The sequence below is a fragment of the Salarias fasciatus genome, chromosome 23, assembly GCF_902148845.1.
Source record: "Salarias fasciatus chromosome 23, fSalaFa1.1, whole genome shotgun sequence".
NCBI lineage: Eukaryota > Metazoa > Chordata > Actinopteri > Blenniiformes > Blenniidae > Salarias > Salarias fasciatus.
The window spans coordinates 23,030,914-23,048,975 of NC_043766.1; the positions used below are offsets into that span (position 1 = coordinate 23,030,914).

The following is an 18,062-nucleotide window of genomic DNA, read 5'->3' on the forward strand; positions in this document are numbered from 1 at the left end:
CTGATGGTTCTGGAGCGCTGCTTTACAACAGCTGGCTGCTGCAGCCCCGCCTCTGTATGCCCGCACGCCGCCTCCGGCGCGCGACCATTGGATGCGCAAGCCCGCCTCCCCACCGCGCTGGATGCGGTGAGCGCTAGAAAATATTCTCATGACCACTCGATGGTCTCAACTCAATGTTTCTTTACTTTACATTGAAAAGTGACCTCTGAATTGTGTGTGTGTGTGTGTGTGTGTGTGTGTGTGTGTGTGTGTGGGGGGGGGGGGGGGGGGGGGGGGGGGGGGGGGGGGGGCAACAAAGGGAATTTGTAAAAATTCTGGAACTCATTAAAGCGCCTGTCACTTCCAGGGGTGCTTCCAGACAATTGAGTTACTGAGATATTTTAAAAGGAAATCATGGACATTTATGTCTAAAATGTCTTTTTTTTTTCCTTAGGTGGGGGATGGTGGTGGTGGTGGTGGTGGTGGTGGGGGGGGGGAGGTTTGGTGGTGGGGGTGTTATCTTATACTTATACTTAGGTACTAGTAGCCCATGTGGCATTTTAAATATTTGATACTCTGCAGTGCCTGTTTTCCCTCTTGTAATCTGTTTAATATACAAAAAACAGTGTTATCTAATATGTAACCTAATCTAATAGCTGCTTACTTTTTAAGCTTTTATTCTGACTAATAGGAGAAAAAACAAACGAACAAACTTTGAAACAAGCTTTGATGTGGCCAAAGTGTATGAATATAAATTTATGGTTTGATGGAAAAGTTTCAGTTTATTTCAGTGCAAAGATGTTTTCAGGCTGTCTTCCTTGTATTTCTTTTTCTTTTTTTAAATAGCTGTGCTTCTTTCTTTATATCTTTCTTTCTAAGAGTTTCTTTGCAGCAGAAGCTGCTGCAGCAGCAAGTGTCTTGCAGGTGGGGTGCCAGTAGGGAAAGCTGTCTAGGTGGTTTCAAGTCGGGTTATATTGATAATTTGGACCAAATGTCTTGTAGGGCCCCCTACCAGCCACAGTAAGAACAAGGAGGGGGTCCCTTTAGGAGGGTTCAGTCATGCTACTGAATATAATATCCACATGTAACTGATGTGGACCAGTGTCAGCCCCTTTGTGAACCTTTTCACCATGGCAGTGCGTCATGATTTAAGGGCATCTTTACACTGATTTCCGACATTTTCACAGTCCAAGGAGTTTATCTCAATTCATCAAGGTCCACAAAACTGAAGATCTCAGGGTAGAAGTGAAAAGAACAGCACTCATATGTATGGCTTCATAGCAGTAGTTAGGTGAAGTAGTTATCTTTTTTCACCTCACAGTGATTGTGACTGAGTTCATTTCCATGACTGGCGGGCCTGTCTGTCGGGGGTTTGCATGTTCCTGCTGAAATTGTGTGGATTTTGAATCATGAACAGGCAAGAGATTTGTGTGGGAACAGCGAAAGCCACCTTTTGTCCTCATGGTCCCAAAACGATGACTGCTTCCTATTCCAGTCAAAAGCAGGTGATAAAATCTCACAGTCATATGTCAAATAAAGGGATTTCACCTTCTTTCCCCCCAAACATGTGTTCATGTGAACAAGTTTTGAATTGACGTGCAAATGACAGTGTAGTTATCTGTGTTTTTGTTACCGTTGTGATGGTTATGTGACCTGCAGGAAACCCTGTTATTTCCAATTCACCAATGCCTGTTAAAGCTAAAAACACTTCCTTGATGGACTCACAGCATAATGACCAGTTGGCAGCGAGATTCAAACTTTCAATCACGAGCTCCCCTCCCCACGCCTCTGCTAGTACAGTAATTGTGGCAAAGCCGCTGTTTCAGATTTGACAGTGTAGTTAATGTTGTCACTCACAGTGCTCAGCCACTTTCTAAATAATCCAGTAATGAACAATGTTCAGTGACCAAACTAAAATGCTCTATGTTCTTATGACAACACAGGTTAAACAGCATTGCTGTCAAGATGGGTTTTTTGTTTGTTTGTTTGTTTGTTTGTTTGTTTGTTTGTTTGTTTGTTTGTTTTTATAAGCTAATCCTGAACCAGTTCAGCTGTGAAAAACACTCAGGTTTCTGGAGGAGTCTGTCTAAAGCCTCAGTCATTCCAATTGTAAACAGGACATTTTTTTGCCACATATGTTGTTAAAAAGTCTGTATAGGCATTTACAGTGCGATTTTGTTGTGCTTGTGCAGAGGATATAATGCTACTCTCAATGTATTTTGCTTATTGTGATATTATCTAGTTGCAAGATGATGACTCAAGTTCAGTTCATGGAACAGAATCCACACAAATATTGTCGTCAAGACAGCTTGGGTAAAACTTGATCAATGAAATTGGAGTCAATCCCAGCTGACTGTGGGAGAGGCAAGACACACCCTGGGCAGGTTTAATCCTCGTCCATCACACAGCAAACACAGAGACAAGCCCTGAACAAAGGGAATTTTAGAGTCAGTGACAAGCCTCAAATGTATGAATTTGAACTGTGGGCGGAAAATAGAGTACTTAAAGAATATGTATATGTGCACAAGGAGAAAACACAAACTCCTCACAGAAGCCCCCCACCCCCCAACACTATACAATCAACAACAAGGGCCTAAGAACTACTTATACCATTATTCCTTCACAGGACTTTCTCAAGCTAATAAAACCCTCAGCCACAACGACAACAACAACAAGAGTATATATATGAAATGAGAACATTGTAATTAAAAGGTGCTCTATTAGTGAGCTTTTCTGAATAGGACAAATGGAAAAGAACAAACAAACAAAAGAAAACTCCTGTCTGGCAGGAGCAAAGCCACTGGAATCCATCAGTCATGCCAACTAATACGCCTTTGTTAACATCTGTAAGGATTTACACTTTTTATTTTACGATAAATTGCTAAAATGCTATATTTGAGATGTGGAAATATGTGAAAACAGAAAAAACACATTGTGCATATTAAAACTCGGATGCCAAGAGTCTGTATAGCATGGTAAGATTCAGGTCTGATACTCTGCACTTATGGTGTCATCTGTTGTTGCAGCCTCTGCTTTGTGTTGGCCCAGCCACAGGCTGACAGACAGGGGAAGTCAGATCGCTGAGAAACATTATTCTAACCATTTGTTGCAAATCACAAACTGACTGTAGCTAAACCTTGAGTCTTATACCTCTCCCAACTTTATGTCATTAAGGCTGAAGAAATTAAAAACTATGTTTCACTTAAATGAAATGGAAATGGAAAATGGGAGCTCATCAGAAATGTAATTCATACTGTGAAACATTTATATTTTACATTTCTAATGTTTACAAAATTAAATATTTAAATCAGCTTGTATTTCATGGGATTAGAATGCAGAATCTGAAAATGTTAGAAGATTTTATAAGAACAGATGCTTCCTGTTTTTTTGACTGAAGGTCACAATAATCACAAATTAAATTTTTAAAAATGCTTGAAACGTTTTAGCTGATATTTTACAGATGTAGAAATAACTGAGAACCAACATTTCAGAGCTACTTTAATTTGTCATTTGCATCTGTATTTTATATACTTTCTTTAAAGCAGCTCCGATGTTGTTACTACATATTTTGTTGTTTTTAAGCAGTGAATGTTGAAGAATATTTATCATTATTGGAACAAAAATAAACCAAGCATTTTTTAATTGTGCTTACACTTGAAAAATATCCATCTCAAATTTACAGTAATTATCTTTCACAGCTGTACCTTTAGTTGTTTTGTTTGCATAGTATTTTTTATTAGCATCTGTAGTGTTATCTAATACTCTGGATTGTTCGAACTGATTCCCATCTATTTTTACAATGAAATAAATAAATAAATAAATAAATAAATAAATAAATAAATAAATAAATGATTCTACAATTTGTAAGCAATGAATACATTTAAAAAAAGGAAAATTGAGAGAGATTTTTCTTTTATCCTCAGAGATAAGATTCTCACAGTGCACAGCGAATGAAAGGTGGGAAGCAGGCATGCGCTAAGCTTAATAGATATATTTGGAGGTAATAAGTGAATCATTGCATGTGCTACATTATGGACTATTTTCGGGATGTGATGCAATGGACTCCTAAAAATATGGTGACAAATTATTAGCACACACCATCTGTACAGGACAACAACTCTATTTGTCTCTCTGTCTCTCCCTTGCACGACACACACACACACACACACACACACACACACACACACACACACACACACACACACACACACACACACACACACACACACACACACACACATTAAAGAAGATAGAAAAACACACCATGTAGACATACACACATTGAAACGCACGCATACAAACAGACACACTTCAAGATCCCAGAAGGAAGCTTAAACTGTGCATCTGATGCAATAGTTAGCAACATCCCCACAGGCCGCCATCGTCTTTTTCTCCTGGGTTTATCTGCTTGGGTCACATAAAGCCAACAGAGAATAGTGCATGTCTCCATCTGTAAACACAATGTGTTAATAACCTTTAACAAACAGGAAAGTCTTGTAAGGGGTGTTCTTGGTACATTTGTTCCCCCAACGTCGACAGCTACGTTCACGCACAGGCTGACGGCAGAATCACAGATTATTGCTGCTATACTGATAAATAACTGACACCAGACAGGAGTCATAAATGAGAAGCTGAAGAGAGACAAAGGTGCCTTTGAGAACTTTCTGTAAGAAGTCAATTTTTTTTTTCATTTTCCTGAAACTTCTCACTTCTGCTTTCGACAAGATCAGCCATGACCCTTTTAGAGCGTGTGGTGAGGCTGTCGAATTCAGAAATAGCCTCCATGGTCAGTGTACATGTGTGAGAGCAATTGTTCACATTGAGTACCTTTATAGCTACAGTCTTATCTACATCTCAACAGAATGAGGGTTACACCTTTACCTTCCAATCCAAAACCAGTCCTCTAACAGAACAATAAAGCCTCTGTAATTCATTCTTTCAGTATGTCAAGGTGGCCTATACCGGATAAAAAGTGTTTACATGAAGACTATTTTCCACAAATTCCAAAAAATCTGGTAGATTCTGAAAAACGCCCATATTTAGAAACCTTTAAATTATGTATATCAGGGATTTTCAAAGGATGAGACCCCCCCGAAACACACATCCAAGCATGTACACGCACGGACGCACACATGCACAGAGCTGTAGCAGCGTTGCCTCTTGCTCGCTCACATGCTTGGTCTAATTCCCAAGTCATTTTTAAATAATTGCATGATTTTGCAATAATTTTCACAACACATACATGCAATTCAATATATGCAGCCATTAGATGCTTTCTCTGTGAAACATCTGTATTTCTGTCTAGATCACCTTACAAAAGGTAAAGTGGAAAACTAGTGACAAAGGATGAAGGGAGTGGGGTGGGGGTGGGGGTATTGATGCACATTATGTTCCATGACACAACTGACTCTGCTGTTCTCCCCTGCACCTTGTGGGCTCAGGAACCTCAGTGAACCTTACTATACAGCAGATAGTGCATATTGTGCCCTTTTATGGGACCCATGGTGCCCCTTGAGTGATCGCACCCTGGGTGGTTGCCCATATTGCCTATAGCAAGAACCGGCCTTGCCAGACAGTCAACTCTGTTGGTCGTGTGTGTGTGTGTGTTTTTTTTTAAATGACGTACCTGGTGGCTTCAGCACTTTCACTCTTATCAGGTCCACCCTGTCCTCCACATCACAGCTGGATGAACTGCACAGCAACAGGCCAGCAGACTTCATACTGCTGATCAAAACGGGAAGGAGGAGGGCCTGCAATACATTTTTAATCTTTATCATTCCTTTTGACCCATTATAATTAATACAGATCAATATAGACTTGCTTTAGTAAAATAAATTTCTTTGAAACTCTATTTTTTCTTTTTTTATCATGATTCTTCTTCAAAATGTAAAATTTTTTGTGGGAGTGGAGCCCCTCCAAAAGGGAAAAAAGCCCTCTGGCGCCCCTCAGAGGACGCTATGATAACATTACTGTAATTCGATTACTCGACTGCTTCAACACAGACACACACACACACACACACACACACACACACACACACACACACACACACACACACACACACACAAAACAACAACAACAACAACAACAACAACAACAACAACAACAACAACTCTTTGCAACTATAGCCCTTATACGACTGATCACTGGGATTCATACCCAGGGTCCCCTACACTCAAGGTCAAGAATCAGAGCCAAAAATTGCATACCTGTTAAGCTGTGCACGTTTCCAAGGTAACAAAGCACAAATGCAATTACATTCAGAGGCGAGAGGAGCCTGGATGAAAGAGAATCTATGCAGTGAAGAGGGGTCAGTTGAGGTAGCTGCCCTGCCGCACATTCCTGAAAACTTTACAGCCATGTCCTCTTGGTCTCATTGTGCTCAAGGGCAATTTTAGACTGTTTGGGTGCAAGTACACTTAATTTGTTTTTCATTTTTTTGTATTACTTGTGTAATTTTTTATTTTCTTTATACGTAGAGTGCAACCCTGTCATTCAGACTATCACATGGGCTGCTGAAAAGTGAGCTACGATAATCTCTTAATCACTTTATGAGGACAGCAGTCTTCGTTACAGCTTATAGGAAGGAGGCTAATCTAAAAGAGGACCCAGGTCTATGATCAATATACTCCATTCAGTCATATTCTATGCTCCTTTATTCAATTGAGTGCTGTTAGATGCATGAACAAAATAATGACAACATATTGATTCAATCTGAAATAATAGCTGTTCATAGAAGTTTGAGCAGAATGGCACTGTCTTATTTATCTTAGCTCTTACCAGCCATTCAGAGCACTGAGGTTGTATGAAATCATGACAATGACCAACAAGCTGTACTCACGTGTAGAACAAAGGTCAGGGTTTAAAAAAGGTATAAAAACTTGGTTACTGTAAGGTTTTAAGTAGCCTCACCTGTAAAATAAGAGGAAGATCAGCTTAAACAAAATATCTCTTCTTTGGCCCCTGTTGAAATAGAGATACTGGTTTCCTCACAGTAATCTCTCTTACCACGTTTTGTTGTGATCTCTAGTACAAAACACAAAAACACTAAACAAAGAAAAAAAAAAACAAACAAAAAACCCAAAACCCTTTGGTCTAACAGACCAATATTTTAATAATTTTTAGTGTGTTATATTTTTATATAACATGTACAGCACACTAGTTAATGAGAGTTGTTTTCAAAAGTGCTTTAAAACCAACTTCGACTTGAATATGGTTAAGGCAGGATACACAGGTCACCAGGAAGAGCAGGCCCAGGTTGGTTTTCTAACCTCTGTAAACCACAACCAGTATGTGTTCTCATAGGAGGAGTCAAACCGAGGCCACCTGCGTGAACATCAGGAATCCTGATCAACGCTGTGGGAGGAAATCAGAGAACCTAGAGGACAAAACACACGCAGTCAGAAGGACAACATGCAGACTCCAGGAGAGAGGAACACTCCCAAGTTCAACCAGGATTTGAACTGTCAACCCCTAGATGTACAGCAAAATGTCAGAAAACTTTTTTTTGCACCATATTGCCAAGCTTTTCTTTATTGTGTGTTGAATTAAATAAATTTTGGGTGGATTTCGAAATCCAAACATCAGTGGCAGTGTGCGTTTTTCCCCTTTAATTGCCTTGTAATCATGGATTAACATGCGTTTAATGGCTTTTGTTCTGTCACGCTGTTTCGGCGTTGAGTCTGTGAGCAGGTCGAGGCTTTGTTTCCGACCATCCGAGAGAAAAAGTCCATTGTTGTTGGGAACTTTTTAATCTGGGGGATTTAGAGCCCATCACATGCTCAGACGGGACTGCGGGGCGCTCTTACCACAACAGGCTCAAATCCACACCGAGGACAAACCCATTCCTCCAGACAGGACCCGGGGCATTTCCTGCACACCCTGCCATGCAGACGCACTTTGTGGGACTTTAGGACGCACTGGGCACGGAGTTTTTTTTTTTATTTTTTACGGAGTAAAAGCGGAAACTTTCTGACCGCAGGATATCTGGGACAAACATGACGCAGAAGTACAGCCAGCGGTCACTGATGGTCTTGTCTCTGCTGGGGATCTTGTCCGCCATCATGTCTGTGCTGTCGGTCATTTTGATCTTCCAGCTGCTGTCCCAGCAGACAGCGGTGCGGGACTCTCCTCCGTCCACCTCCGCGGTCATCCCCCCGCATGTGTGGGCCGTGCTGCTGCCGGTGTCCACGGTGCTCTCCGCGCTGTCCCTCACTCTCAACCTGAGCTCGGTGGTGGTCTGTCTCCTCCACAGCTATTTCTCCACGGAGGTCTGCAGAGGGGAGCAGGACACCGACAGGTATCTCTGCAGGTCCTTCTTCACCACCTGTTGGTAAACACCTGCAGCTGCCTGGTTTTTACCCCCCTTTTACTGCTGCTCATACAAATTAATTACATGAGTCACATTTAACAACTAGTTTTATTTTTGCTTTAGCTGGAGCTGAAATAACTTTATTTAGAGTAAAATAAACTTGAACGCTTTTTTTTTTTTCCAAAGACCAACTTTTAATATGACCGACATTCCAGCTTGAAGGGGTTAATTAGTTGCAGGTATTACAATTACTGTTATAGCTATTTAAAATCATTTTATTATTCTCTTCCATACATATAGTTGTCAATATTTCTAATGTAAATCAAACTGTAAACAAAATTCCATAATGACAAAAATGAGTAAGATTGCATGTTGTGTTTAACAGCTGATGTTGCAGCTCTTTCATGGATTCCAGTGTTCTGGTCACATACCATCCATTCATCCCTTCTGTGTGTGTGTGTGTGTGTGTGTGTGTGTGTGTGTGTGTGTGTGTGTGTGTGTGTGTGTGTGTGTGTGTGTGTGTGTGTGTGTGTGTGAGCTCCTCGTGCCCACACAATCTTCTTTAATTGTTAATTCCTAAACCACAAGTTCACCCCGGATAATAAATTCAACGGCCGGGTCTCTTGAAAAGAAAACGCAGCTTCACAAGCTTGAAATACGCGAGCTCCCATGTCAGAGTGCAGAGGCCCAGACTGCGATGCTGTTGGTCAACCCCCACCTCTCAACCCTTACAAATCCTATCTAAACAATGGCCTTTCTCTCATTATGCACCCAACACACGGCCTCTGGCTGGCCCTTTCCCACGTCGGTTTACAAAATCCAGCCGCATACCCCAAGACCTGCCGACTGACAGAGGGGACATTCCAAGTGAAAGTGAATAATAAGTGTCATAAGAAAAGCCCTCTGATCAGAACACGACAAAACAACAAATAATATAAGAAAGAGGTCACAATTTTGCTGCCTCCTAAACTTTTGTTAGCATGGCCCAAGTAGGTGATGCTGTACAAAATTAACCATTAAAAAAAAAATCAAAGAACCAGTCAAAAACAACTAAAACAAACAAAAAAAAAAAGTCTCCTGTTTTTTTGTAAATCTGTGCATCCCCTTTATATTAATAAAGACATTTTCTTTCAACAGAGCTGACTGGTTCCTTTTGGACAGCAGAGCTGTGCGTCATGTGGCCATCGGGCTGTTCTGCATGGGGGTCTCAGTGTATCTGGCAGGTGAGAAAATGAGAAAAAGCAACAAATGTATTTAACACTTTGAAACTTGTATACATATACACAAGCCAGTCTGTCATGTGGGTAACTTGTTAGAACACAGCCAGGCAACAAAACTAAAGGAAATCAATGTCCGAAAAGCAAGCAGTTTTATTTATAAAGTACTTTGCACAGATAAAATAAAAAATGACTTAAACAATACAATAACATAAGTTGCAATCCAGAAATCTCAGTTAAAATTGTCTTCAGCAGAAAACTCAGCAGAAAATTGTCTTCAGCTGCTTTTGAAGAGTCAATGCAATCTGTTCTGCAGCAGGAGAGAACTCTAGGTTTGATGTCTGAAATGTCGACTCTCCACAAGTTTTAAAACAGTGGGTAAGACAAACAGGAGTTTCTGACCTGCTGACCACAGAGCATAGGATGAAGGATTTGGCTTTAGAGATGCATTGGTCAGTCTGATTGTGTAATCCCCTAAATGTCCAGAATACAATTTTAAAACAAATTCTAAAATTTACTCAAGATAAGCGGTAACTGGAGTAAAGTGGGACCTTCTTTGGTGCCAATTAACAGTGTTGCTGCAGCTTTTTGCACAATCTGAATATAGTCCAAATCCGATTTGTTTAAGAAGGCAAGAAATATTGTTATAATTATCCAAACAAGACGAGATAAAAGGTGGATAATCACTAAGTTCAACATTTGCCTGAGCTTCACAATAATTCTCAAATGATAAAAACAGTTCCAAACCAGCTGTTTGGAGTGACGCTAAAACAACATCAAACTGTCAAGAGGACACACAAATTTGAAAGAGATTTATCTGAAGAGCCTAAAAAGCCAGTCTTGTGTGGGATCACCTTGTATGAAGTTTTTATTCAAAATTTCAGTTTTGTCATTTGACTGACAGAAATAGTTGCTCAATCACTGCTTGAGATCTGTCAGTTTTCAAAATAAATAGCCAATTTATTTAATCCATAAGTGCTGATCTCTGGATGTTGTCAGCACAAAAATGATATAACATTATAGCCAAAAAGGACTATGAAAAGCAAGAACAGAACAGGACCCAGAACAGATCCCTGGGGTACCCCACAGGACAGGGTTCCTGTATCAGACATTACTACATTTGACCACTTTAAAACAACACTACTGCTTCCAAATGCATAGCAGATTCTGGAGAGTCAACAGTTATCGTTCTACTGGATCTCTGCCTTTTATACTGTGATAGACAATGCAGAGAAGAGATCCAGCAGAACCAGAACTGTTTACTCTCCAGAATTTTCTGCCATTACAGTGCCAATAGGAACTTTAAGTGATGCAATGTATGTAGAGTAAAATACATAAAAACCAGACTGCAAAGTATCCATTACATTGGTTTTTTTTCCCTCTAAAAATACATACATCACTGTGTTTTCTAAAATCTTTGGTGCCTTGGAAATGTTGTTGAAAATTATAAGATGAGGATTTTCAACAGAAGAGGCAAAACGGCACTGCAGCTCCCATTGCCTGATCCGTCCAGTGAGTTCAAGAGAACAATGCATTCTTTGAGAAGCCCATGATTTAAATGGTTTTAATGCTGAATCTGGCAGCGCTGCTGTGCGCTGTTCCACGGAGTGGCTTGTACTGAGGGTCACTGGAAGCAGTCACTTCATTGTGATGAGGTGGTGTCGCCGTTATGCCCCTACTTCAGCTGCTATCAATAGGTAGCAGAGCAAGACTCTCCCCTGGCAACACCGTGGGTTCAGGAAGCCGCGTCACATCCCAGAGCTGTGCTTTTCGGGCCCCTCCTTCTGCATGCCTGAGTCCATGGTTCTTTTCCTGCAGACAGATATAGAACAACTTGGATAAGAACTTTTCAACGTGTTTTGTTTTTGTGTGCTCCCTTACAGCAAAATATACTTTACTTATTACAGATGATCGTTTTTAAATGTTCTGCCTTCATAAATTCTGAATTTCATATTCAATTCTCTTTCTTTCTTTGCAGCTATGTCGATCTTCATGCTCCTAATATTTGAGATAGAGACTGGCATCGCTAGTGCTTGTGTCCTCGCCTCTGGAATCCTAATTGTGTTGGTTGTTGTGATACACTCTCTGGTCAAAGCTTCCCGTACTGCCAAGCACTATCACAGCGACCACCTCAACACCCTCTTCCAGAATGACCACGGTGGCAGTAGAATCAGCACACCTGTCTCTCGGCCCTGTGAGCTGAAGATCGGCGTGGACAAACCACGAATTCACCGCAGCCAGTCTCACCTTCCACCTCAGCTGTCCTACCCACAGTGTGGCAATCCCAGGCAACGAGAACACTTTCAACAGCAGCAGTATTCCCCGACTGAAGGGTCGCAGGGCCACTCGAGTGAGAGAGACGGCTACAGCAGTGGAGGAAGCTTTCCTCGAATGCACCGGACCCTGTCTACTGAATCCGGTTTGTTACAGGCCCAGGTCAAACCCTGGAATGGGGTCAATAATGAGATGAGGAGTGTCCTTGCACGCAAGTCAGGGATTTCTGCAAAAGACTCTACTCTTGTGTGAACCATTCTGCAGCTTGACTGATGACCTTCACGTGCTGTAGATGCCAACATAGATGACAACAACAGCGTTGGTGTATAACTTGTTAATTTGTACAAACCACAGGACTGACATTAAGGTTTTAGACGCATCAACTCACTTCTCCTATTCATATTATCAAGACTGATTAACTTGGTGGGAAGTATATTTAAATATTCTTGCATTTTTTTGTATGGATGAACTTGATTTGAATCCCATGTACCAGTGCCACACAAGTGTCAACCTGATGAGTTTATAGCTTTCATCATATTCATGTAAATATATTATTCTATTGTATATAGTAGCTTTTTGCCAAATATGTACACACAATGTGCAGATGTGTTTTACCATGTTATTCAAATTTTCACATAAACCTTGAATAAATTAATAAAAAAGTTGTTTTCGAAAAACAAACAAAAAAGAATGCTCACAAAACTGATTATTTTAAAATATAATTTTACTTCTGTCTTTGTAGAGACTTCTGTCGTTATTGATGCCATGTCAGGAAACTACTAACCTTGGGCACCTGTGCAGAGATCATGAGGAAGTGGATGGGGCATGTGGAGCAGAAACAAGGGGGCTAGGAGAAAGAGTCACACCATGTGAGCTCCATGCAGGTGTCACAAACAAACAAAACAAAACAAAAAAGACAAAAAACATGCAAACTATAGAAAAGGAAAAATGATATTAGCAGAACAACCCAAAGGCTTAAGGGAGGCATAAACTGAGAGAGACAGTGAAACATAAATTGACATGAGAGATACCAAATGAAAAATACAACAAACACAACTAAAAGTTGATCATGAAGAGAGGGACATTGTGGAGTGGAGTGAAAAAATAATAATAAAACTAAAGGGTGAAAGCCCAAAGACTTGAAAGTGGATTATTCAACCTTGTGTTGAATAATTTCTAATTACAAAAAATACCATAATCATTACCAATTACAAATAATCCTGTAACACTCTGGGTATTTTGTGCAATTACTGTGTTTGTTTATGTAATATTATGAATTTAGTAAGATAACTATAAAATCAGATGTGATTGATATATTTTCTGCAAAGCAAAGATGGATTTAGTAGATAAGACATGCTTAAAAAAAACTACAATATTGTCCTCAAGAAGACACTGTAATGTAATAAGTTAACAATCTAATATTTCTCAAAAAAAAAATAAAAAAAATCATGCTTTGACTTCATCGTGTCTCAGTGAGTATTGTCCATTACCACTAATGATTCCTACCTGCGACCTTGAGAGCTACTGATCTGCTCCTTCATCCTGATGGCTTGATGGAGAAGACTGTCAATGTTTTTAAAACAGAAGCTGCTGTTTGACATGCTCTTCACGGCGCTGCAAAAACCAACAGATCAGTTTTAGTGTTAAGTCAGTGAAGGTATAATTTCTATGTTCATGAAAGTTTTAGGCCTGCTTTAACTCACCTGCACGCATATTCTACAGTGTAGATGGCTCCTTGACTTTGTTCCTCCCAGCTCTGCATATCTGTCTGGAAGAGAGAATAATCAAGTAAAAATTTGATATGAAAGAGCAATACAGGTTAAATAGAAATACAGAAATAAATAATTTGAATTCTTCTTGCTATTATGTGTCTCAGCTTTGAACATTAACATTGAGTTGTCCCCCAGTGCTCTTTTTTATTGACTTTTTTAAGTTCTTTGAAACAACTGTGTAGCATTTAGCACTACATAAATAGAATTGAACTCAATAGAGGAAGAAAGGAAGAATGCCTTTTACTAAATTCATAATGAACCACCAACAATTCATAACACTGGTAGCCTTGTGACTTGAAACACTCATCAGATGTAGTGTTTTAATTACTTCATTCTTTCTAAAACTACCAAATACTTCATAAATATTTAACATTATAAAGTCTCACACATTTTAAAACTAAACAAATATTGTGAAATTATCAAACATATCAATATGGATACATATATGTTATTGTCCATGCCAGCAATATGAATATTGTTTATCTGCATCAGTCAATTTTTTTAAAATCGGTGCATCCCTTCTAATAGACACTGAGAATATGCAGTGTAATTTATTTCCATTTATGTGTAAACATCCGATATTCTGCATTTAGAAGATAGAGATACAATAATCGAAGCACCACAGTGCAAAGTGTTCTGTCTAAAGGCATTGATACATGAGAGAATTGGAGATTGTTTTTATAAACATCCCTCAGGATGTCTCATGAAGTGTACCTTGTGTTGGACCAGCTCGGGCAGAGACCTCCTGACGTGCTCCTGCAGCCTGTACAGAGCCACCGACGGCTCGTTGGCCAGGACGTACATGCTCTCCGTGAATTTGTCAGTCACTGTGAAGTGGTCATGACAGTATCACCCACAGTTGCACGGTGCACAAAGAAAAGGATTAACGCTGATTACAGTCAAGACTAAAGTTCGGGACATGGCTAAATTACAAAGTAACTTCATATAGGCTTTAGCATGGCGCGGCTAGGCTAAGCTAATTACTGATCGCATCGACAGTTTTCAATGAAAACGAGGTACGTTTTTGACTTCTTTGTGTAAATCATATTTACCTCGTCTGACTTTAAGTTGCATCTCCTGGTCATCCATAGTCGCAGTTTTACCGTGAGAAGCTAAGTCGGTTTACAAGGAATCCGGGAATCAATACACTGCAGCCACTTCCGTATTATTGTTGTTTTGTGCAACCACAATAAACTCCGGGCAGAAAAGTAGATCGTGAGAAACTATAGTTCTCCCTTTCAGGATGCCAGAATTCGCCTTTCGCCTTGGTCCAAACGTATTTTCCTCGTTTTCGGTGAAGATATTTTCTAGTCATATGAGCGACATTTAAAGCACTCTCTGTGCAGTTCGAAGATCAGTAAGAGCCATCGTGTAGTCTGAGATATTTTACTTTCAGTTTTCATAAAAGGAAGTGAGCGCGATTCACGCTGTGAGGCTAAATGTGGTGAGTGCAAATGTAACTAGCGTTGAAACAACATGAACAACAACTAAACCGCACACATTTTGCAGCTTTCTGTTAATGCAATGAGCTTTTTGAGTTTGGAGTTCAGGTGTATTTTTGCAATTGCAGTGATCATGGAGAGCAGAGGTGATAGTGAGGTTGCAGATGGCCAGCATGTTGGTGCCCGTGTATGTGCCTCGGAGTCAAGAGATGAGAGATCCCATGGTATTTTATTTATGATCTACCTGCTATACAGTGCCCAATTAAAAGTTTCGACCTCACAAAACAGGCGATTTAAAGACAATAACAAAAGAACAGATGCCTTGCTTCCTTATGTATGGCTGTCTGATTTCTGATGCTTCCAGAAAACATGGACCTGGTTGAAGATGATTTGTTCAAACACTCCACCACTCTGACCAACAAGCAGCGAGGGAATGAGGTTACAGTACGCCCAGCAACACTAGACTGTAAGACCTGGCAAATATACAATAGTATATTTCACGTGTTTAAATATCTTAACAATATCAAACTATTTTAAACTTTCATCAATAGCTTTGTCCATACATCAGCTGGCAGCTCAAGGTGAAGTTTTACAAGTGGCTGCACATTTGAGTAAAGGTGAGAGCAAAATACCCTCACAATAACAGCGGGGATTTTTTAAAAGTCAATATAAAACTGTGATATTTTCTGTTGAACTTAAACCATGTTTACCTTGCAGACAGTTCACTCCTCAGTGGACAGGATGAACGAGGATTTACTCCTCTCATGTGGGCAGCAGCGTTTGGAGAGAAAGCAGTGGTCGACTTTCTCCTGGAAAAGGTGAAACCACACATACAGGAACTTTGATAGTGGCCTCATCCACTCAAAAGACAGCAGACACACTTAACGGAATAACTCCCGATAACTGAAAAAATGCCAAGTTAGACAGAAATCTATTGCCTGGGTTGTCAAGTAGTCCCTGCTCTGATATTATATCACAAAGCTCATGACACCCTGGCTGGTCGACTGTGGCCTTGACTTCCTAGATTTATTCCTCTCTACTTTCTTCCATCCATCTCTGTTGTCCACAGATTGCATTCCATTTATTTTTCAGGCATGATCTCCAGTCAAAACAAGCTCATACCCACCACATATGTTTACCGTCATGTAATTTATAAATGAGCCATAGTCATCATTACAACAAGTTGAAGAGTGTCATTGTTGCTTATTTGATTCTAGGGTGCTGACCCCAACACTATTGCAAGAGAGCGAGAGAGCGCTCTGACCCTGGCCAGCTCTGGAGGTTATGTGGACATTGTGGTGTCTCTACTGAAACATGGAGTTGACATCAACACTTATGACTGGGTACAATACTGTAAAATGACTTACCACAACTCTTAAGAAAAAAAAAAGAAAAATAAATCAGATTTCAAATACATTTACATTTTTTATTAAATTTATCTGTCCTTATAATCTGTACTCTGTCTTGTTTTTTTTTCAGAATGGTGGTACTCCTCTTCTCTATGCTGTGCGAGGGAACCATATCAAATGTGTAGAGGCACTACTTGGTATGTCTACAAATAATGATAAATTCTGTCAAAATCTGTATGAATTCTTGTAATAATCTCAATTACTGTGCTTTCTTTTAGCCAAAGGAGCAGACATGACTATTGAGTCCGATTCTGGCTACAGTCCAATGGCCTTAGCTGTGGCTCTGGGTCACAAAAAAAGTATGCTTTTTTTTTTTTTTAAATGGTTCTAAGTCACCTCATACTAAATGGGAAGAAAAAACATATATATGAAAAAAAAAAATCCTCAACTGACCAGCCTGGATTTTATTTTAAATTTAAATGGGTAAGGTCGATGCAATCAATGTGCAAATTTTAACTCAGACATATTTGAGTTAGCTTTGGTTCCTGAGATGTGGATGTTTGAACAGTTGGCCTTTTTTTAAAGAAAAATGTGCTGCACAATAATACATTTTATTATACAAAGGCAATCAAAAGCCTAGACATCACTGTCCAGCACAGCTTCCTCCAGCTACTTGTGGTCGGGACGGGCATATCAGTTGAAGTCAGATAAAATCTCCTCAGCAGATGCTTGGTACTTACAAAGGATGTCCACTTACACTGACACACCTAGATGATACCTTAATAAAATGTCTGAGCCACCTGAACTGCTTTCTTTAAATTGAGAACAGTAGTGGCTTTACCTTTATTCTCTCCCGGATTTGCATCCCTCATAATTTAACTCTTTTTGACAAACTTCCTTCACTTCTGAACTCCAATAACACAAGAGGCACATGTAAAAATGTCAAACATCTGATGTGATTTTGTTGAAAGGTACATTTGTTTTCTGTGGAAAATATTTTTTCCTTTTTGTTGAGAAAGTGGCATGGAAGTTGAATCAAGTTCAAATCTTTATGGAACCTTTACCACTCCTGGATATATTCAACATGGTCAACTCACACATCTCAGTGTGATTAAGCCATTTTTTTCATGGTTGGAGACCTCAATTAGGTAATAGAAATCCTGAAAATTTAAAGCAGTATTGTTGTTTATGTTCAGCAGATCAACAGTGATTTTAAGGCCACCACATTTAGCGCCCGCCTGCCCTGATTTTACTAAAATGTCTTGTAAATACAAAGAGGATCAAACATGAATCTGATGCTCATGTCACAAAATAATTTCTAAAATTGTTTATGGAAATCTGTGTAAACTGTCATGCTTATCTAACATTTTTTCTTCTCTCTTTTGTAGTTCAGAAAGTCTTGGAGGATCATATCCTGAAACTCTACAAGCGGCCAACATGACAGTAATAAAAACAACTACAAAGGACATTTTGATACAGGCTGATCTGAAATCCATGACCAGTTATGATCTTGTGAGATGACGAATACATCTTTCACGACTGATATGACCATATGGCGACATTCCCCAAGCAGACTGCATAGTTCATTTTTATTTCATTTATACACATTGCATTGTGCAAAAATGTACAGAAAACAAGTACAATTTAACGGTTGTGCATCAGAAATGCTTGTCTGAAGAGCAGCAGAGGAATGACAGTGTACAAGTTGTAATGAAATT

General features: G+C 39.7%; 3 protein-coding genes across 4 annotated transcripts; 2 read left to right on the plus strand and 1 right to left on the minus strand.

The window, feature by feature from the left end:
- Window positions 1-7,954: 7,954 nt before the first annotated feature.
- tmem221 (transmembrane protein 221) lies at window positions 7,955-12,090 on the plus strand. The gene is made up of 3 exons (XM_030083395.1): window positions 7,955-8,278; window positions 9,428-9,513; window positions 11,486-12,090. The coding sequence occupies exons 1-3, from the start codon at window positions 7,977-7,979 to the stop codon at window positions 12,031-12,033; spliced, it is 936 nt and encodes a 311-aa protein (XP_029939255.1). The 5' UTR covers window positions 7,955-7,976; the 3' UTR covers window positions 12,034-12,090.
- On the minus strand, window positions 9,643-14,912 carry borcs8 (BLOC-1 related complex subunit 8). 2 transcript variants are annotated; one of them, XM_030083399.1, is made up of 6 exons: window positions 14,606-14,907; window positions 14,268-14,380; window positions 13,485-13,549; window positions 13,288-13,395; window positions 12,566-12,628; window positions 9,643-11,319 (listed from the first exon to the last, which is right to left on the minus strand). In XM_030083399.1, the coding sequence occupies exons 1-5, from the start codon at window positions 14,640-14,642 to the stop codon at window positions 12,586-12,588; spliced, it is 366 nt and encodes a 121-aa protein (XP_029939259.1). In that variant the 5' UTR covers window positions 14,643-14,907; the 3' UTR covers window positions 9,643-11,319; window positions 12,566-12,585. The 2 variants fall into 2 exon arrangements, with proteins under 2 accessions (XP_029939259.1, XP_029939258.1); XM_030083398.1 differs by lacking the exon at window positions 12,566-12,628 and having other exon boundaries at window positions 14,606-14,912.
- rfxank (regulatory factor X-associated ankyrin-containing protein) lies at window positions 14,763-18,046 on the plus strand. Its single transcript, XM_030083396.1, has 9 exons — window positions 14,763-14,997; window positions 15,124-15,219; window positions 15,360-15,461; window positions 15,547-15,612; window positions 15,713-15,813; window positions 16,213-16,338; window positions 16,475-16,541; window positions 16,623-16,703; window positions 17,733-18,046. The coding sequence occupies exons 2-9, from the start codon at window positions 15,129-15,131 to the stop codon at window positions 17,783-17,785; spliced, it is 687 nt and encodes a 228-aa protein (XP_029939256.1). The 5' UTR covers window positions 14,763-14,997; window positions 15,124-15,128; the 3' UTR covers window positions 17,786-18,046.
- Window positions 18,047-18,062: the final 16 nt, after the last annotated feature.